Raw genomic sequence first — 21,150 nt, 5'->3', positions numbered from 1 at the left:
TATCCTCGTACGCATTACGTCTACCGTCACCTCGGGGGCTCAACTCAAGAACGAAGTTGTCTAGTTTTCGGCGGGCCATGAACGTGCCATCACGATCCCGATTCTCCATCTTCCTCCTACTGGGCAAAGGGACCAACCTGCGTCTCGCACCTACTGTAACTTAACATTTCCCGGCTGAAAAACACTCCACCAGGTATATGAACTATTTTAACAACTCGCAGGTTCTGTGGCTGCGTTGCCATTTGTGTGTGTGGTGTCATGCCGGGTTCCGTTCTGGCAGCTCGTCACATTCATGAACGGGAACGTAGCTCCTGTCAGAAGCGATTGAGAGGACACTGGGCCGCTGGTCACTTTTCAGTTTTGGTGTTAGATTTAATGCGGAAATGTCACAAGTCGCACCCGACTAACAGAAAAAGGAAAAGCTAGCTGGTTACTGCCTAACCCACTATGGGTGGGGTCTTCAGTCTTTCGTTACTAGCTAGTTAGCATTGCTAGTCGTGGGGTAGCGTTAGCGGCGATCGTTTCACTGATGCATTTAGCATGAAGCTAGCTAGCTAGCGTAAGCGAAGTTCAAACCGCTGTGGTGGAAGTCAGTGGTGAGCTAATGTGATGTTGGAGGAACAGACATCTCATTCGAGTTGGGCGATAGTTTTAATGGTGGAAAACGTGGATGTGTAACAAGAAACATAATGTGTAACAGTTTACGTAAAAGCCATAACCGGTGCTGTAGCATCGCAACGCAAGCGAGCTAACATCTGCACTGAAGTTAAAAATGCAGCCAGACATTGAAGTCTTCGCGTAAGAAGCCGTGTGTTTATTCGACATGCATCATGATTGTGCGTCATACTTCAATCGGTTCAAGCACATCAGCGTCCCGCTGGAGAAACATATCACCTTCGTGACCTTAAGATTATTCCACAGTCTGGCTGTTAACCTTTAGTTTCCCCCTTCACGTTGTCAGTTGACGCACTCATTGTCGAACATGCTATTCCACAACATGGTAATCGTTGTGTTGGTATATGACAGCCTCCACTCTTCCAGGTTTGCATTTCACAACATTGTGGAACCCGACTGCTGGTGCTGGAGCATTATGGAGGTCCCAGACAGTAAGAATTGAATTTACTGGAACTCAGCGAGGCATTTATTTAGGCCAGGCTCTCCTGGCAGCTGCCAAATCGAGAGGGATCCATTATAATGCAATATAGCCTGATTCATATCTTCTGCTCCTTCGTGGAAGCCCACATCAACTGCCGTTGAACAGTGCTGCAGCATTGCAACCTGAGGCAGTTTGGAACTCGCCAGTGAGTGTTGCAACCGAGGATTTGAAAATGATTCGTAGGCGATGTCCGCATTTGCCAGCCTTGTTGCTTCTACACATTTCCTTTACACAGTAATGACACTCACAGCTGACCCAGACAAACCTAGCAGGGCGGACATCCTCTGACAGTGCCACATTGAAAAACACTGAGTACAACCTATTCCACTGGAGATGTTGGTCAGTGGCAATTACATAGCTGTATGTTTTAACTTGTGCTCCTGTTAACAATGGGTAAGGTCGCTGAACCCACCAATTAAATGAGTGTCTATAAAGTATATTGTGTTTCCCTGGCAGTTATGTTGGAGTTTCCCTAAAAAGCTAAAACCTCATGGGAAACATCAGGTCGGTCTGTTTGTTTCAGTTATCATAGGTTGAGCCTGTAATCTCGAGATCCATAGAATAATTGGAAAAGAGAGAGATGCCAACAGGGAGACATGCTATGCATATATGTATATACAAATACTGGTGTTGTTAACATTTCAGTATAGTATTGAAATCCAGTTTGAGTCTGTATGTACTCATTTCACATGATACACATGTGAATGAAAAAGCCAATTCAGCCAAATCAGATAATGTTGAAAAAGGGAAACTGGGGAAGGGTTAAATGCAATCATTCATTCAAAATTTGCTAATGGGATAAATCTGTGCATTTCTTCAGTACAGACCTAACGGACCACAATCATGACGGACTCCAAATATTTCACAACAAACAAAAAAGGTGAGTAAGGAAGGTTTAGTTTTTATTTGTCATTTTCTGTCTGTCTAGTGAAGAATTAATTTAGCCTTTAAACATTCAGTTACATTTAATTTTCGCATCATGTTGCTCTGAGGTTGAAAAAAACAACAACCGTCTGTCCTCTTTCAGGGGAGATCTTTGAACTCAAGGCAGAGCTGAACAATGAGAAGAAGGAGAAGAGAAAAGAGGCGGTGAAGAAGGTCATTGCAGCCATGACGGTTGGCAAGGATGTCAGGTACAGTATAAAATTTAAACTCTGATATAAACTGGAAAGAATGTTGAATGTTTTGTGTAGTCACAAAAATAAGGACCGACCCCTCCACAGACTGTGAAACAAAACTTCTGGGGGTATAGTGAATGCTGGCCTTCAGGGTGACTTTTCTTATCACATTGCTCATGAACAGTCTTGAATCCTCATACTAAAGTCCTTTTGCTTTGTTCTCAGTTCTTTGTTCCCAGATGTGGTGAACTGCATGCAGACTGACAACCTGGAGCTGAAGAAGTTGGTTTACCTCTACTTGATGAACTACGCCAAGAGCCAACCTGACATGGCCATCATGGCCGTCAACAGCTTTGTCAAGGCAAGCCAAGCCTTTCTAAACTGTCTACATCAAAACTAAGGCAGTTTGTTTCAGGCAGTTTGTTTCCCCCATCCACAAACGCTTTTCATTCTGACATACGGAAAGATATGGCATTTCTCTTTTGGGACACAATGGGAATTTTCCTCATTCAAATCTCTGATTAGTTTAAACCCAAACTAACTCACTTTTCTTGCTCTCCAGGACTGTGAGGACCCCAACCCTCTCATCCGGGCTCTGGCCGTTCGCACCATGGGCTGCATCCGGGTGGACAAGATCACTGAGTACCTGTGTGAGCCTCTGAGGAAGTGCCTGAAGGACGAGGACCCGTATGTGAGGAAGACTGCAGCTGTTTGTGTGGCAAAACTTCATGACATCAATGCCCAGATGGTGGAGGACCAGGGCTTCCTGGACTCTTTGAGAGATCTTATTGCTGACTCAAATCCCATGGTAAGTTTCAGGCTGGTGATTGGTATATATATATATGTTTCATTCCTCTTGACCACCAGTGACAATGTGTAATGTTTCATTGAAGATGATGGTGAAAACCACACAATGTGGGTTAGTTATCCTTTAGATATCCTTTAATAACGGACTATCTCTGTCATTTAGGTTGTGGCCAATGCAGTTGCTGCCTTGTCGGAGATCAGCGAGTCCCACCCCAACAGCAACCTGCTGGATCTGAATCCCCAGAACATCAACAAGCTGCTGACTGCCCTCAATGAGTGCACAGAGTGGGGTCAGATCTTCATCCTGGACTGCCTGTCCAACTATAACCCCAAGGATGAGCGAGAGGCCCAAAGGTAGCAATCATTCAATTCAGTTTTAGTTGTATAGCGCCAAATCACAACATACATTATCTCAAGGCACTTTACTCACAACATTACAGAGATACACAACAGTTCCCACAATGAGTAAGCACTTTGTGACCGTGAAGAAAAAAAAATCTAAACAGTAAGAAATTGGTTGAATTGAAATTCAAACAAAAATAAAAATGCTTTTAAATGTAACTTGTTAATTTTCACTTACTGACTATCACCATCCCCTGTTTCCTTTTTTAAAAGCATCTGTGAGCGTGTCACTCCCCGGCTGTCTCACGCCAACTCTGCAGTGGTGCTGTCAGCTGTCAAGGTGCTGATGAAGTTCTTGGAGCTGCTGCCCAAGGAATCGGACTACTACAACACCTTGCTGAAGAAGTTATCCCCACCGCTGGTCACCTTGCTCTCTGGAGAGCCAGAGGTCCAGTATGTGGCTCTGAGGAACATCAACCTCATTGTCCAGAAAAGGTGTGTGCGTGTATGTGCGATCACAAACAACAGAAACTAGGTTTTATAGACACTCATCACACCCAAGGTAGAAATGTGTCTCTTACGGAAAGAGCTGGTTCTTCGTCTATTCAAAAGGAACATCTGCTGTTGTAAATGTCTAATCCTCAAATAGAATATATCCCACTTTTTCAATATAGACAAAGAAAAGAAACACTCATATTTACAGGTCAATGAAATATTTGGGTCTTCTTGCGTACAATCGCACTCAACTCCTCCATAACGTCTTTCTTTTGGATCAGGTCTTTTCCACAGTCTAATGTGTAATGTCTTCCTGTGTGCAGGCCCGAGATCCTGAAGCAGGAGATCAAGGTGTTCTTTGTAAAGTACAACGACCCTATCTATGTGAAACTGGAGAAACTGGACATCATGATACGCCTGGCCTCTCAGGCCAACATCGCCCAGGTACCCGACATGAAACACAACTACGTTGTAACTTATTGCAGAGGATGATTTTTCACAAAGTGGTACAAAGGGTTTTTGTCTCTTTATAGTGACAAATATTCTGTTTAGGTATGTGTGTGGATGGTTTATTTCACAGGGTGACATGTATTGAATTTCAGAATAGTATTTGCCCTTTTGGGTCTAAAAAGAAACCAATCTGTGATTTCAGCACTGTAGCTGTTAAATGAACGTGCCGCTGTCGTTATCTGCCGCTTTCAGGTGCTGGCTGAACTGAAGGAATACGCCACAGAGGTGGATGTTGACTTTGTGCGCAAAGCCGTACGAGCCATCGGGCGTTGTGCCATCAAAGTGGAGGTAAGAAATGCCACTCATCTACGCGCTGAAGATATCTCATTTGCATCCAAGCACAAGAATCTCAATTCAATTAAGTCTTTTCACCAGAGCATCGTGGTAGTAGAAATATCATAATTCATCATCTCAATATCAATCATTCTTGCAAATTTTCTGCTTGTGTGAGCTTTCTGACTGGAGGGCAATAGGATTTATGAATCTGTTTTTCACAGAAACATCTTCAAGTTTTAAATCTTCTCTTATAACTTCCGTTTGCAATATGTATTAATCTATGCAACAGAAATCTGACTACTTCAGAGGTTACTTCTTATCGTCTCAATCTCCTACCTAACTCCAGTTTTGTGTCCTCTTTATGAAGCGTCACTTTTAGCCAACAAGGTGAAGTCATTATCTTTTTGCCAAGTAATGATGACATGGTGCCTCTGTCCTGTTCATCTCCAGCAATCAGCCGAGCGCTGTGTCAGCACCCTGCTGGACCTGATCCAGACCAAGGTCAACTACGTGGTTCAGGAGGCTATTGTGGTCATCAGGGACATCTTTCGCAAGTACCCCAACAAGTGAGTTTCCCACCGAACTCCTGAAAACTGCAACCGAAATGACAAACTCACCAGTCCTTAATAAAAAACTTGTTATCGACTTGCACGTGTCCAGTCATTTTATGCTGGATAACTCTCAATACTTCAGTGCAGTTTTGAGGGGTCGATCTAGCTTTTTTTTCCCTACATCACATTTAACCTGTAAGGTGCTTCTAAAGTTTATTTTCTGACAACTGAGAAACTGGCGCTCTTCAGGTACGAAAGCATCATCGCCACACTGTGTGAGAACCTGGACTCTCTGGACGAGCCTGATGCCCGTGCGGCCATGATCTGGATTGTCGGCGAGTACGCCGAGAGGATCGACAACGCCGACGAGTTGCTGGAGAGCTTCCTCGAGGGTTTCCACGATGAGAGCACTCAGGTGGGATTGTTGTTTAAAAAGAAAGTTTGGTCTGTGATTGTTACCAGGGGTTTCAGTTGGGGAGGCACTGTACACTGAAAATGATGATGATGATGATGGTGAATAATACAACACTGTGATTTGGTTTACAGGTCCAGCTCACTCTGCTCACTGCCATTGTGAAGCTGTTCCTTAAGAAGCCATCAGAGACTCAGGAGTTGGTGCAGCAGGTCCTCAGTCTGGCTACTCAGGTTAGTTACGTCTTTTGTTCTGAAGAAGTGCAGGTTGATGATTTATTTATTTATTTATTCCCTGCTGGATAATGTTGCCTGTTTTCATCTGGTCTTACACAGCCCCGTGGGGTTTGTCTTTGCTCTTTCCATAGAGACACAAGCTTTCAAACATTAAGTAGCTTTCTCTAGCACATCAAAGTATTTTCCACTTTTTTAAATTGCTAATAGTTTGTTAAATTTAAGTTGAATTCCTCTAAGCTACCACCATGGTAACAGCTAGTCCAGCCACAGTCCGCAAGATCTAGTTCCTTCACTGAAACAAAGTAATCTAGCCGTTTGCAGACATGCCCTGAAGTCCACACAGTTTCCTGAAAATTTCTGGAGGCTCTGTATATGAGCATGCGAATGTCTGTTAATGTTGCTCTGGACTTTTTCCAGAACTTTTCCTACTAGACCGCTTGTAAAAATTCCAGGAAAATGTCAGATTGAGCCCATGTGGGAATACATCAGGAAAATCTCCGGAAAATTTCCAGCGAACGAGTGGGAGTGTTGATGACAGAATGTTCCTGAAATGTTCCTGTTGGTTGAACGTGTCTGATTCGGCCAATCTCATCGCTGCATTCGTCACACGTGGAAGGCAAACTCCGGACATTTTCCGAAGTCCATGTCTGAAAACAGCTAAATTTACATGTATGTTGACCTCTCGTCCTCTGCTGCAGGATTCTGACAACCCTGACCTGCGTGACAGAGGCTACATTTACTGGCGTCTTTTGTCCACCGACCCCGTCACTGCCAAGGAGGTGGTGTTGTCCGAAAAGCCCCTGATTTCCGAGGAGACGGACTTGATCGAGCCCACCCTGCTGGATGAGCTCATCTGCCACATAGGCTCTCTGGCCTCTGTCTATCACAAACCCCCCAGCGCCTTTGTGGAGGGCAGCCATGGAGTCCACCGGAAACACCTTCCTGTCCAGCACAGCAGGTCAGACCATGGGCTCACAACACTATGCACATTATGGCCGCGTGCCCTCTTTGTAGTCTCCGTGAAATGTTGTGCATGTATTTATTTAAATGATTTGAAATTTTTTAAATCAGATTAAATATAGATAAAAAGAAATGATGAGCAATTGTGCTGGGAAATATGACAATATATACAGTGGGATGATTCTTTGATTTGTCACACCATTTATACCATGGTAAGCATCCCTATAATGTACTGTGGGAAAGTTGCAAATCAGTGATTTGTGGCAATACTGAGTTTTGCAAATAAACTATAAGAGATCATTTAATAGATAGTATTCACAATTTATAAGCAATATGCCAAAGTTAAAGGTTATGTTGAAACAGTACATAATTTCTTTTTTACATTTTTTCTTATCATATACCATTTTCAAATAGTTTCTCATTAGTTATTGAAGTAAGCCATTTTTGATTTCTCATCTCTTAACTAAAATAATGTAATGCATGTGATACGCAAAAAAGGCAGCATGTACAGTAAGATAAAGACAGAAATAATGTGTCCATCGGTTTAGGAATGGATAACATGGAGCAACGTACAATATATTTAAACTAATAACACCATGGTCCATATTTATATCCAAATTTCATGCTCTACCAACTGTTCTTGAGAACAGGACATTGCTCAACACCCTAAAGATATTGCTCCATGTCTCAATGATATTCAATAGGGAAGAAATGTAAGAGGAATGCAGTGCTTCTTATGAACAGGAAATCATGGATACAAAGTACTCAGTCCCAAATCCCAAATTTTTTATTGCATTCGTAGCTAGTTTTAACCCCATTAGTAGACCCATTACATCTATTCTGATACCCTGAAACCTTTGACAGCCTGAGAACGAGTGTCTGCATCGTTTCATAACTTTCTGTTACGCCAATGACATGTGATGTATTTTTGAATAGTAGAAGTTTGAATTCAAATGTCCTTTTCCCGGTCTGTTGTTTCCTGTGATAGCATTGATACAGGTGAGAGCCCAGTGAGCGGTGGGCCAGCAGCTGCCATGGACCAGCCACATGTCATCCCCAGCCAGGGAGACCTGCTGGGCGACCTGCTCAACCTGGACCTGGGCCCTCCAGTCAATGTGCCCCAGGTGTCCTCCATGCAAATGGGAGCGGTGGACCTGCTGGGAGGAGGCCTGGACAGCTTGGTGAGCTTAATCTCAAACACACACACACACACACACTCACACACACACACACACACACACACACCGTGGGGCCGAATGCTACAGAAAAAATAAGCTGATTAGAAAAGAACTGAGAGACAGATGAACTGCTGATGTACACATTTGACCTTTAAGTTTTTTCGTGGGATTTTTTGAAAATGACAAAAATATGGAATAATGCCAGTCTAATCTTTAAACTGGTTACAGTGGACCAACCCGTGCTTTGTCTCCTATTTTTTGTAAAATTCAGAAGATAATTTATACTAGCTGATTATAGTAAGGGTTTATATATGGTCATCACATGCTGACAGGAATGTGTGATAGTGTGGCAACAGACTATTTTTTGCAATCTGTTATCGTTTTATAAAATCTATAAATCAGCATTTTGTCGTTCCTCATTTATCCAGAAGAAAGCGGAATATTCCGAAATGTTGGCTTGTGTTTTCTGTGCTCCTTCCTTTGATTCTTACTGTTGAAAACGAAAACAGCCCAATGGCTCTTCGAGCACGAAGGGAAAGATTTTCTCATGTCTTTTGTATTTAGTATCAAGAAATTTCTTATTCTTTGTAAATAAAATGTTGTTTATTGGATCTTTAATCTTCTTGCAAGTATGCTTGTACTTTCAGTAGCTAATGAATGAATTTTACTGTATGTATGATTTAATTGTTTGAGAATTAATAATACATTTGGTACATTAACATGAGAGTAAACTTGAGTATTTTTCCAACATGAAACTACAGTCAGCCTTGTTGTGTTTTAACTCTCTTAATAGCCTCTCTTCCACTTCCTCAAGGTGCTGGAATAACTGGACTTCTTTATAATCTTGTTGCAGATTTTAAAGCCTTATTTTAATATTTTAAATACCATGTGGAGAGTTTCAGCTCTCCCAGAAAGTGAGGGCTACTCTTAATGGGCTGCGGTTGCTAAGAAAGTCTCTGTCTCTCTCTGTTTGTGTGTGTGGTCTATCTGTGATGTTTGGATGCGGTCTTTGGGGGCCTCTCTTCTCTCCTGTAGCTGGGGGGAGACCTGGGCGGAGGTGTTGGGGGAAGTCCAGCAGTAAGTCAAGCCCTTCTGTTTGGCAGCCTGCCTGTCTGCATGCTGCACGCTTCCTGAATTTAACGCTTCATCAAGTTTTTTCACCTGGCTTCTCTGTCTCACACACTATTTAATTGATCTCGTTCACATTTTCTCTGCGATATGGGTTTTTGCTAATCACATAATCTGTTTCTCAAAAATAGTTTTACAAATTGTTTCTACCCTTGGTACGATTTAGGATTTTCAGTGCGATTCTCTTTGTAGATTGTCAATTTGCCAGTGATACTTGCAAAAGTCATGGTTACTTAGTTTGTTGTGTTTCTTTGTGTTTTTTGTTTCGTTTTGTGGTTGCTATAGGTGGGACAGAACTTCATCCCCTCGTCTGTCCCCAGTACTTTTGCTCCGTCACCTACACCAGCACCTCCAGCTGTCAGCAGTGGCCTCAACGACTTGTTTGAGCTTTCCACAGGCATGGCCATCACCACTGGAGGCTGCACCACCCCGAAAGCAGTGAGTTCACACAGCTTCACTCTCGGCCAGAACTCACTTGCGTGATGCGCAACTCTGGCCGTTTTCAAACATGAACTCTGGAAAGCATTTTCCCGGAGGTTGCCTTAAACATATTATGCATGCAGCAGGAGATTGTGTGAGCCAGATGCCTGACATTACATGTTTGACATTCCATGTCAAAGCTCATTGATTGGTCAATTGATTACACTGGCTCTTTTTCAATCAGGTGTGGCTGCCTGCAGTGAAAGCCAAGGGACTGGAGATCTCTGGAACTTTCTCTCGCCGCCAGGGCCACATGTACATGGACATGACCTTCACAAACAAGGCTCTGCAACACATGACCGACTTCGCTGTCCAGTTCAACAAGAACAGGTCAGTGAGCTCAAAGTCACGTTCAACTGTAATATCACAACTGTTATGTTGATTGCTTTAGTTTCAGCTCGTTGTACTACTACTACTACTACTATTTACTGTAGCGTAATACAGGAACTGTAAATCACCAACTTGATTTGTTTTCCTAGTTTTGGGGTGATCCCCACCAGTCCTCTGCCTGTTCACACTCCTCTAATGCCTAGCCAGAGTATCGAGGTCTCTTTGCCTCTCAACACCATTGGGCCAGTCATGAAGATGGACCCACTCAATAATCTGCAGGTACGGTCTCACTCACCAGCAGCAAATCCATTTTAACAACAGCACAACACTTTGGAAACTTACAGACAATGTTTGTAATATGACACAAATGTTCGCTTCACATTTTGTCTGAACCCAACATTAAACTTTACTTTCCTACTTATCTGATCACACATTAAATTGCCTTCTGATACCAAATGCACAGCTAAATACTGGCAGTTTTATTTAGGAAACTCAAGTTGATCTTAACCATTTGTTTTTTGCAAAGCACTTTGTTCTTATAGGACAGAAGGATTTAAAAAGAAAGTTAATTTTTTCTGTTAAGTTATTTCATTTCTTTTTATTACTTATTGCAGAATTAATATGATGACAATTTAAAAAGGCAGCACATCACAGTTCTTTTTTGTTTTTCCTGTTCACAGGTGGCTGTGAAGAACAGCATCGATGTCTTTTACTTCAGCGTACTCATCCCTCTCAACGTTTTCTTTGTCGAGGATGGAAAAATGGGTAGGATGTTTTTTTTCACCACTTTATAAAACAGCATCATGTGTCTATTCACACCATCACTTCAGTGGTACGTTTTATCCTGTAGCCGGAAAAAAATTCTGCTTGAAAAGGTTTATTCGTATAGCTCTTACACTTACGCTTTATAAAATATACTTCAGAGTTTAAGATAGAAAACACAAATGCAAAATTTCTTGAACTACAGAATACAGCTCATAGAACTAATTAAAAAGGTTTGAACTGTTTCATGGAAGAATTAATAGTCCTAAAGATTTTAATCTTATGACCACATGAAAACCTAATTGAGTAATTGGATTAAGATTGAATCGTTAATGTGCAATTTTAAATGCCTCTGAATTGACAGCACTGACATATTTTAGTTTGAAAACCATCCGTCTAAATTCATGTAATTTAAATTATTCTCAGTTGAATTTTCAGTATATATGTAAACTTTTTTCTGTTTGGCATATCTTTGACTTAAGTCTAAAAAATAAGTCAGGTAACTGAAATCAGCTCAGTCAACACCAACCATCCAATAATGTGTTGTGTTCACTCATGTCAATATGATTGTTTTGTCCTCCTCCAGAACGACAGGTGTTCCTGGCCACCTGGAAAGACATCCCCAATGAGAACGAACTCCAGTATCAGATAAAGGAGTGTCACCTAAATGCAGGTAGGTAGAGCTACTCCATTTGGAGGAGATGATCTGATTTAGTTTGAAGCACCTTGCTCAATTAAATGTACACATAATGAGGGAATATTCATTTATTAAGGAGTAACTACTTGACACCGACAAGTTCAATGCGATACCAGGTTTGTAATGTGCAAAGACAAATATGCTGGTGTGAAAATCTTTGCAAATAATGAGCTGATTTGCTATTTAGGGTACAAATAAATTTTTCTTTTGAACGTGACATCCCATGGACAATTCATAGTAGACACGACATACTTATACCAGTGGTACTGCATGTGGAGAAGATGATCTGATTTATATTTGTCCTCTCATGGTGTCTCATCAGAGCAGCTCCACGTTGACAACACATACAGTATACACTTACTCCTGGACTGCACCCGGTTTCACAGAATTCAATTGTTTTTAGAAATCTCGTCACGACTCATAGCTCCACACGGTTTTGCCAACTTCAACTCATCCAAAAGGCCTCATGATTCTCTCTTGTTTTTTTTTCTTTCTCCAACCACACGGCTGTCTTGGGATCCTTTCCTCTCCCCTGTACCCAAAAGGACACCTTCAACGTCTTTCCTTTTATGAGCTGCCCATCATTGGTGGCTAAAATCCCATGGTGGCTCCTCTTAGCAGGGCCCCGTGTTGTAGTATACCTGTTCAGGTTGTCAGTCATGATTCATTAAAATTGTCTTAGAGCTAATTGCCAGCAATAGAGTTGACTCTAGCTATTATATCTTAGTGCTAGTACCTGTAGTGATCAGAGCCTCTTGTGCATTTGTGTGGTTTCTGAGTAATTAGATGGTAGATTGTAGCACCGGGTGAGTTTTTTTTTTTCCTGAAGTAACCTTGATTCTGGTCTTGCAGACACAGTATCAGGGAAGCTGCAGAACAGCAACATCTACACCATTGCCAAGAGAAACGTAGAAGGCCAGGACATGCTGTACCAGTCCCTCAAGCTAACCAACGGAATCTGGATCTTGGCTGAGCTCCGAATTCAGCCGGGAAACCCCAACTACACGGTAGAGCAAGACATTTGCAATGAGTTATTGTTTGGCCTTCCGCTTTGCTTTAACGGTTGTTCAAAGTCCAATTCACACATTACTGACATTTACTGTTGTGTATGGCAGTTGGTTAGATAAGTGTTAAAAAAATAAAACGAAGATGAATCTTAAAAGGTCTAAAATGTGTCAAGACAATAGAATTGACTTTTTTGGTCATGTTTTATAGCCACAACTAATGGTAATTTTCATTTTAAATTCAAATAATGTTTGGATTGGCAGAAGTGGTGAAAGAAATGTTCCATCCTTGTTTTCCCACTTGTCAGACAGAACGTGTGGTGGAAGGCGTCTTCCATGGTAACTCTTGTTTTCTCTCTCTGCTTTTTACAGCTGTCACTCAAGTGTCGGGCACCCGAGGTTTCTCAGTACGTCTACCAGATGTACGACTTTGTGTTGAAGAATTGACCTGCTCTGACACTTGGTTACTCTGCTTCATCCTGACAACAGTGTGTTATCATCTTCTGTCACCCGCAGCCAACTGCCAAAACAAGGCAATTCAAACGGTTAACGTTGCGAAAATACGTTTGGAACATTAGAGTCTTTTTCCTTTGGGAGTACCAACAAAGCAAATTTCACCATGCTGTAGTTCTGTATAATGTACTGAAGTTAATCAACTGTTGTTGCCTTTATTTTGGCAGTTGAAAGCATAATTCATAGAACATAATTATCTTGTTCCAACTCCCCTTTTCAGTTTACCTCACAGTAAAAGAATTTACCATTCCATCCTTAACTTAGTGTCTTAATGTTGTAAAGTGACTGATGGTGAAACTGTCCCGAGTAGAAACAAAATCTCCCCAGTTTCCATGAAGCCATTGTATTGGTTTTATTTTATATGATGTGGCTTCTTTTTCTTTTGATTTATTTTTGATAATGGCTTAGCTTCAGTTGAACCCACATATTCCAGTTGTTTTCCCTCTCGCCTTTAAAGAGTTGAGTCCAGTGATGTGTTTGTCTAATCTACAGCAGGTTTTGACTCCTGGGGGACATGACTCACAATAACAAACATTACCAATCACATTGAGCAGCTTCTTGTATGTAATTCAATTACTTCAGTTTTTGCAGCAATTATGACTTTGTGACATTGAAAAGTATTAAATATTGTACAGTAATTGAAAAAAGCTTTAAGTTGGAAAAAGTAAATGCAGACCAGATTTAAGAGACGTTAGAGCACTAGTATCTCTAACGTAACTAGTAAACCCAAGCACTTTACTGCTGCTCTCCACCTGTGAATCACTGCGTTACTAACATTCTTGGTTAATCTGGCAGAGTGGGGGCCGTGTAGTGTTGGATGGCTGCAGTGCACTAACGCTCTGCAGGTGGTAAAACAGCACGGGTCTTAAAGTGGCAGTAAGCGATTCTAAAGCAACACATGTTTTGTAAAAATCAGCGAATATTTCCTTTCGGTCCGCTAGCTGTCTTTTCTGTGTGTGCACCGAAAATAATCCTGGTTTTCGGTTCAGCCCAGGCTTTGCAAATTGAAAACGGAAAAAATGGTGCGGACACACATATGCGAGTGCAGTTTGTAAACATCACTCGTCGACACGTTTAGAGACGTGCTGGTGGGTGGCTCTGAACTCCGTGGTTTTGGCCTAGTGGTTAGCACGTCGGCCTCCCATACGAGAGGTTGGCAGGTTCGCTGCCCGGCCAGAGCAGTAAAATCACAACAACAACAAAGAGAGAAACAAGCTCTCCCCAAAATCGCTTACTGCCCCTTTTATTTACAACGCTACCTTTTCAGAAACCTTTCTAAATTCAAAAAGTTAACAAAACTTAAAGCCACATGAAGGAATTATAATTGTACTGCTGTGGCACAATTATAAAGTCATGTTAAAATATATAATGTAATACATGAATTGTAGTGAGTGTCTACAGACTGTGTACACTGAGGGACTCAAAGACAGTCAGGAAGCTTCTGTCTATTACAATTACAATTTAATGGTCGGCATTGTTTTCAACTTGTATGTTTTCGCCTATTAGCTTGGAACCACTACACAAACCACATCAGCTATTGATTATGTGTTCACACACCAGTGCCACTCCATTTTAAGAATATTTGCTCATTCATTTTAAATGTAATTTTTTTTTTCTTGTAAGAGCCCTGTTTACTGCAACCACATAGTTGTACACGGCTTTCTACACCTATATTTTCATTCCTATTTATTGTGCATCTACCTCTGCGTTAATGTTGCAGTAGCTTCAATTCTGTAATGTGCTTTAAATGTTTCCACCTTTTCTTTTGATGCCAGTGTTGTTTTTGTAATCTTTTGTCCAAACCTGTGGCAATTTAGCCAAACCAGTCTCACAGGACCAAACAGTCATGAAAATTAAATGCCAAGTTGATGTTTTAATACCCTAATCTCAATACAGTTTTCTAATATTGGCAGTGTGTGTGCTATAGAACCTTAAATTGCATTCAATTTAAGACCTAGTTGACCTAGTACAGTGTAGTCAAGTGATGGTGTAGTTAATGTAGCTGATAAATTTAAATGATTTGATATTGCCATGAAAATTAAACAAAGCCTTGCCTCTTGTCTATTCAACAGTAAAGGCTTTTATTCAGAAAATCGTATGTGATGGTGGCACTATTTTCATAGATGATAATGTAAAAAAAAAAAAAAAGTTTATGTGCCTGCATGAGTACACTGTCCGTTTTATCCTTTTTCATTTCGGCTGTGGGTATGCTTTATTTAAAAACAAATAATCTCCCAACTTCATATCTCTAATGTAGTTTTTTGTTTTTTTTAGCAGCATTGTCTTAAGCACTCCCACAAATAGAAGTATATCCAAAACTGTTTCCAGCAATACAGAATGTGTGGAGAGTCATCATAGAATCTTATGAAATGGAATATTTCTCACGTCATTGCTGTAACCCCATTGAAAATTATAAATGTCACAGTAACACATCTTATGTCAATAAATCTTCGAACTCACAATGTGTCATTTTTTGTATTTACCATGACACGAGCAAATAACCATGGCGCTTAAAATCCAATAGGGGGGCACCCCAACAGGTGAAGTTATACCTGTGTACAGCCGATATACAGTCATTGTCCCGTTACTATAAAGAGACAAGTAACAAGCACAGAGCCACATACATTCGTTTTTAAGTGAACATAGACATCGGGGGTGATGCAAAACCAGCCGATAAAAGAAAATCTGTATTTATTCATCTTTAAACCCTAACCCTTGTAAATAGATAAATTGTATGATTTAGCTTTCCATGGTTCGTACCTAGAACAACACATCCACTTGACTGCTCTGGATTTCAAAATGGGGCTGGTGCCAAAAGGAAGGAAGTAGAGCATATTTCATGGGATGATACGTGATATAATAATGGGGTCGACTGTCTGTTGTTCCTTTACCAGGATTCCTGACAACAGACCATGTACTGTAGAAACTCTATGACGATGATGTCATTTAAAACCAATGAGGTGATTATTAAGTCTAAGTATGCTCACTCCACTCATACATTTTTAATACCATGTCCCCTCCTTTAACATGCTATTAGCTTTCTTCCCAGTGGGATTAAGTCATCAAGTAACACTTAAACAGTAATCATAAAATATTACAAAGTAACTGCTGTATTTCACAGCACTCTTCAGAGACAAAATGTGTTGATATGTTTTTCTTTGCAAAAATCTAATCCCGTCTTGTATGGTGATGATTAATGATTACAATAAAGTGTAAAGAGCTGTATGCTCTCCATTACATTAAACTTTTACCGTTGTGTCTTACCAACCCCACATTAGCTTCATGAAGACTTCATGCCTTTTCCGAAACTTTGAATTTTGTTATTCAAGTAAATAACAATAATGGTGTTGTCTAGTAAACCCAAACACAGACTTTAATGCTGTTTAAAACCTTGTGTCATTTCACATTGCCTTCACGTTTCCCTATATGGGCTTTACTTCTAGCCAGCCAACTGCTATTTAAGTTACAGTTATTGTATAATATAATCAGGCAGCAATGACATTGTCAAACCCCAGAAAACGTTTTTTAGTTCGTTCCCATAGTCCAGGCGGATTTGCAGTAAGTTGGTATCTGGAGAATGATCCAGTAGGACAGTCTGACCTCCCAGTTGCTGCGGCATGAAAAGGTCAAACTGAGGGGCTTTCAGGTGTACTTATGGGAGGAACAGGCAGGGGACCCAGGGGTAAGTGAACTGGTGTAGCTGGTGTAACACGGTGGGTTGTCAAGTTCAGGAGATCCAATACTGTTGCTGGACGAGTCATCCATTGAGGGATCCTGCAAGACAGGGTGAATCCAGTCCAATTCAATACATTCTCTGACGCTTATTTAGTATAACAGGATTTATTACTCCTAGATTCTGAATCTAATAAAATCAGAGTAGTGATGATGACGGATACCTTTTGCTGCAGGATGTAAAGTGATGTTACTGCATTTATTCCATTGTGCTCTGTCAATCTTGGAATCACATCAGCTGTGGAAAAGCAAAATGTAATGGACAGTCATTCACACACATCTCCTGTTTACTTGCAAGGAATTATTCCAACCTCATTTTAGATTCGCTGTTCACTTATTTTTTAACTGTCATCACAGTTGAATATTGATTTTGTGTGACAATACCATACCTCTGTTACTGATTGTTGAGCGATGAGAGTGGTCATATATCCTGGAGAGAGGCTTTCTAGGTGGATGTCTTGGCCTAACAAAGATAAAATATTACAAATGCACCAATGTTGAGTAATGATGTTATTAATTTGCACTCCAGACAGGCCTTTTTCTAAAGATCAGTCGTACAATATTTAAACTTGAAAAAAGCCCAGTAGCAATTCTTACTTTTTGGAAGGCGTCCAGCAGGCACACACTGTTACCAAGGTGATGAGGAGAAAGATGCCTCCAGTGGAAAGAATGATATAGAGGGAACTTCTTCCTGGTAGGATAAGAGTTAAACTAATGAATTTCAATGGTGACCAGGACAACATTTGGACATGCAAGAACGGATTTTACATTATATGATTGTTGAAGTATATTTGCAAATTTGACAGTAAAGCTAGGTTAAAATGTATAAACTGTAGTTAAGTTTTTGGCATTGTGTCTAGCATAATCATCACAGTATCACGTACTGTAGACAGTCAGTCTGATGGGCAGGCTTGTCATGTTGCCCACAGGATTCTCCACTGCGCAGCTGTAGATGTCATCATCTGCCATCAACACTCGTCTGATGGTCAAGAGCTTCTGGTCTGGTGACAATACGAATCGTGTTTCGTTGGTCTGCGGCTTGCCACCTTTGAACCACCTGTATGTAGTCCTGGTTCCGTTGTCATGGGAGCAGTTGAGGATAATGTTTTCACTGAGCTCTAGCACTGATGTGGACTCCATGTCGATATAGGGCCTGGATATAGGTTCTGGAGATAGGTGACAGTGGATTCAATAGTTTTATGTAAATAGACAAAACTTTACAGTTGAAAAAAAATCTTGCCAGTTCTCACTATTGGACTACTTATGGCCCAATGCATATGTCGTAACAATTAATCTGTGTTTACAGAATGTCAGCCGCTAATATCAACCTGACTGTTTTATGGGTTTGGCTTTAGCCTGGAGTGCTATGATAATACACAGGAAAACCAAGTCAATTGTTTTGCAAGTCAAACATAAGTTTCAACACCCTAGTCTGAAGTGTGAAAGAAATATATGACATTATGAATACTTAATCAATAATTGTATTGAGGCATGATAGTTTTCATAAGGCATGATGGAGGATTGAATGTGACTCCTGAGTACAAATAGCTTCAACCATGGGATTCGTGTTGCATTAAGGTGGTACAAATATAAAATGTATATTTCCTCAGTCCACCAGGTTGGTGAGTAAATTATGTTCAATTTGCCACCATTGTACAATCTCCTGCGATTGTGATCCCTGAGGAGCCAGATATTATGTTGTCTCAAGAACTCATGTGTCTAAGTAAGTGTTTCAAATATATAATCAAGTCAACAATCATCAAACCTGGGATCTGAATCTGAAGTCAAATAGATCTTTTATTAAAACAGGTGCAGACTGAAGAGAATGAGATGTGATCATCACCCTGAAAATACCCTTAAAGAATCGTACGATCAAATGTGTCCTCCTACCATCCACAGTGAGTGTGATGCTTCCTTCTCCCGGGAAGGTGTCATCCGTGATGGAGATCTCCACGTCATATTTTCCGTCATCGGAGAGCCTGAGGTTGTGGAGGAGCAGAGTCCCGTTCTCGAAAACCAGGATGCGGTCGCGATACTCAGGTCTCAGAGTCCCAATGATTTCCGTTCCAATTGACTGGACAACAGTGATAGACTTTTCCCTCCTGAGCTGCCACTTGATGACTGGCAGGTCCAGGCTGAAACTGCTGTAGCAGACAGACAGAACGGCCTCCCCTCCTGCTGAACCTCTGATCAGACTGTTGGGGACGGTCATATTCACCGCCGACACCTCACCTGGAGAGAAACACAGAAAAGAGGTTCCAGTGTTAGATTCCAACATAGCTTGACTTCTGCTAGTTAAATTATACCACACCTCTTTTGTTTTTTGGGGGGTTAATGCCAATGTCCTATGACACATCTCGTCTGCTGCATCTCTATTCAACTCAACCATACAAAGGCAAAGCAGTAACTATAGAAACAACACTATATAGCATGATATAGTGTTTTTACATGTGCATTAGTGTCCCGCTTTTGACCCTTATCCTGTATCTCATTAGATTTGAGATGTGGCTTTTACATGGATTTTGAAATGTTATTAACCGAGGATTAGTGTGGGCATCACGCCCTGTTACTGCGATTTACTGGAGTCCTTTTGCACGACAGATCCACATTTAACAGCCGTCAGTCCTTGGGGATGGGCAAGCGTGAGCCAACAACAGTGAGGATTGTTTGTTCAGATTTCCTTCTTGGCAGTTCATGAAAAGAGTACTGGGGCAATCCAGATGCCATGCTTGCTTTGCACAAATCCCAGCAGTGCAGTGACTCTGGTGCTAGCCACAACAATGGCAGGAGAAGAATAAAACCCCAGTCACAGCTGAAAATAACTACACATCCGAAAAACTGCTTCTTAAACAGCATGTAGGCACAATTACTGTGTTGCTTACAAAGGGTGGGCACAAAACTGAAACAGCACCCACCTGGTCTGATGTAATCAAATACCCCAGCAACAAATACGACCTTTGTTGTGTCTATAAACTTCAGTTTTTCAGAGAGTTGTCAATTCAATTTTTTTTTCTAATGCTGTAATTTATGGTGACATTGGACATGTAACAGTATTACAAAAAAACAATGCAGACATTCATATCATACTGTGACAAACCCTGCAAATGCTCTATTTGTATTAGTATTTAGTATGCGACTTTTAAAATCACCAGCCAGTTTGCCCTTTTTGTTGGAACCCCCAGCTAGGATTTTGGACGACAGGCTGTACCAGTGCGGAAAAGTTGTACTTCTAAATATAAAAGTGTATTTGGAAGAAGCAAAGGTTTAATTTCAGAATTCTATTTACAAACTGCAAATTTTCTGATTCCTTCTTACTCAAAAAAACAAACAAAAAAACTAAATAAAGTGACAACCAGACTTAATTAATCAGTTATTGCATAATTGCTACTTTATAAACTGCATAATTTCCTTAACATGCAAGTGATACACCATTGTGAGGCAAAACCATGCGATGGATTTTGCAAAACATCAGCAGAAATGGGGGCATCAGCAAATTTTTATACAGTTGTATAGCAAAATCTAAATTAGAAAATATGACATACCTGAATAGAAGAAACCAACGGACACAAACAGCAAAATTTGGAAAATTATTTTGGCTTTGAAAGGAGCATCCTTCTCTGACTTCATCGTTGGTCTCTAAGCTTTGTTTTCCTCCCAGACAAGCAGCATAATCTGTGATTCTGAGCAGGACAGAGGACACAGCCAGTCATTCAGTCCTCTGCAGGGACTGAGTACATGCTGTTCTCAAAAGCCGCTGCAGAAACCGGACAAAAGTGTGTGTGTCTGCATGTCTGTTGCATGCTTGTTATGTTTAATGTAGCAGTGTGATATATTCACTAACAAAACAAAAGCTTTAACAAGTCATAAACTGCGTCAGTGTCCATTACGCCACAATATCATGTGTATCAGTGGTATCAGAGCCTTTTTTATAGATTTTTTATATTTTACATTTTTTTTGATCCACTTTTACTTACTAGCACTATCAGGCCTTTTTTTTTTTTTGGTGCACGATTGGCTGGAATCTATTGCATCAATCACGTGCACACATGCAAACCACAAATATCAATCTCACGATGGTGCTAAATGAAAAGCCAGGGGGTTGTCTAAATCAGTAGGTAACATTGTCCGGACACTATGAGTATCTATGGCGGCAATCCATCTTGTAGCAATTTCACTAAAAGCCAAAAAAATGTCTAACCCATCTGCTAGTGGCAAAAGAGGAAAGCCCAACCATTGGCATTCATCCTCTGGGGACCACAATTTCTATGGCGATCCCTCAAATATCTGTTGAGGTATTTGGTAACACTTTAAGTCCCCATATTTATAGTAAATATTCCATACGCATAAGCATTTAGAAAAAACTTTATAACAGACTGTAACTATAATTCATGTGCACAAAGACATTGACTCTCACAAACACACTCTTAATAACATATATTCTAAAGCAGATCTTATCATTGGTA

General features: G+C 40.8%; 2 protein-coding genes across 5 annotated transcripts; one reads left to right on the top strand and one right to left on the bottom strand.

Moving 5' to 3' along the window:
- The first annotated feature begins 42 nt into the window (after nt 1-42).
- On the top strand, nt 43-15,417 carry LOC118300808 (AP-2 complex subunit beta). Of its 4 annotated transcripts, none has more exons than XM_035625584.2 (22): nt 43-193; nt 1,977-2,036; nt 2,184-2,289; nt 2,500-2,635; nt 2,837-3,082; nt 3,245-3,435; nt 3,697-3,918; nt 4,242-4,362; nt 4,621-4,716; nt 5,155-5,270; nt 5,505-5,670; nt 5,802-5,900; nt 6,602-6,861; nt 7,852-8,044; nt 9,077-9,118; nt 9,455-9,607; nt 9,834-9,979; nt 10,129-10,258; nt 10,660-10,744; nt 11,328-11,414; nt 12,291-12,445; nt 12,815-15,417. In XM_035625584.2, exons 2-22 carry the CDS (start codon nt 2,000-2,002, stop codon nt 12,887-12,889), a joined length of 2,862 nt encoding a protein of 953 aa, XP_035481477.1. In that variant the 5' UTR covers nt 43-193; nt 1,977-1,999; the 3' UTR covers nt 12,890-15,417. The 4 variants fall into 4 exon arrangements, with proteins under 4 accessions (XP_035481477.1, XP_035481480.1, XP_035481479.1 ...); XM_035625586.2 differs by having other exon boundaries at nt 61-193; nt 1,982-2,036; XM_035625585.2 differs by lacking the exon at nt 43-193 and adding an exon at nt 1,147-1,301.
- On the bottom strand, nt 15,013-20,404 carry hepacamb (hepatic and glial cell adhesion molecule b). The gene is made up of 7 exons (XM_035625588.2): nt 20,230-20,404; nt 18,578-18,919; nt 17,572-17,853; nt 17,285-17,378; nt 17,077-17,150; nt 16,852-16,925; nt 15,013-16,729 (listed from the first exon to the last, which is right to left on the bottom strand). The coding sequence occupies exons 1-7, from the start codon at nt 20,312-20,314 to the stop codon at nt 16,598-16,600; spliced, it is 1,083 nt and encodes a 360-aa protein (XP_035481481.2). The 5' UTR covers nt 20,315-20,404; the 3' UTR covers nt 15,013-16,597.
- Nucleotides 20,405-21,150: the final 746 nt, after the last annotated feature.

This window comes from Scophthalmus maximus, chromosome 2, assembly GCF_022379125.1.
Source record: "Scophthalmus maximus strain ysfricsl-2021 chromosome 2, ASM2237912v1, whole genome shotgun sequence".
In the NCBI taxonomy this organism is placed as follows: domain Eukaryota; kingdom Metazoa; phylum Chordata; class Actinopteri; order Pleuronectiformes; family Scophthalmidae; genus Scophthalmus; species Scophthalmus maximus.
The sequence above is the reverse complement of the archived record's forward strand: the minus strand, read 5'-3'. Positions and strand labels throughout refer to the sequence as shown.

Excerpts from the sequence above, each read along its gene's own strand:
- LOC118300808 (XM_035625584.2), top strand. The coding sequence starts at position 2,000 with ATGACGGACTCCAAATATTTCACAACAAACAAAAAAG. Across the intron at positions 4,363-4,620 it reads CTCAGGCCAACATCGCCCAG|GTGCTGGCTGAACTGAAGGA; the intron begins GTACCCGACATG and ends TGCCGCTTTCAG. Across the intron at positions 5,271-5,504 it reads TTTCGCAAGTACCCCAACAA|GTACGAAAGCATCATCGCCA; the intron begins GTGAGTTTCCCA and ends GGCGCTCTTCAG.
- hepacamb (XM_035625588.2), bottom strand. The coding sequence starts at position 20,314 with ATGAAGTCAGAGAAGGATGCTCCTTTCAAAGCCAAAATAATTTTCCAA. Across the intron at positions 18,920-20,229 it reads CGTTGGTTTCTTCTATTCAG|GTGAGGTGTCGGCGGTGAAT; the intron begins GTATGTCATATT and ends GTTTCTCTCCAG. Across the intron at positions 16,926-17,076 it reads CTCAACAATCAGTAACAGAG|CTGATGTGATTCCAAGATTG; the intron begins GTATGGTATTGT and ends GCTTTTCCACAG.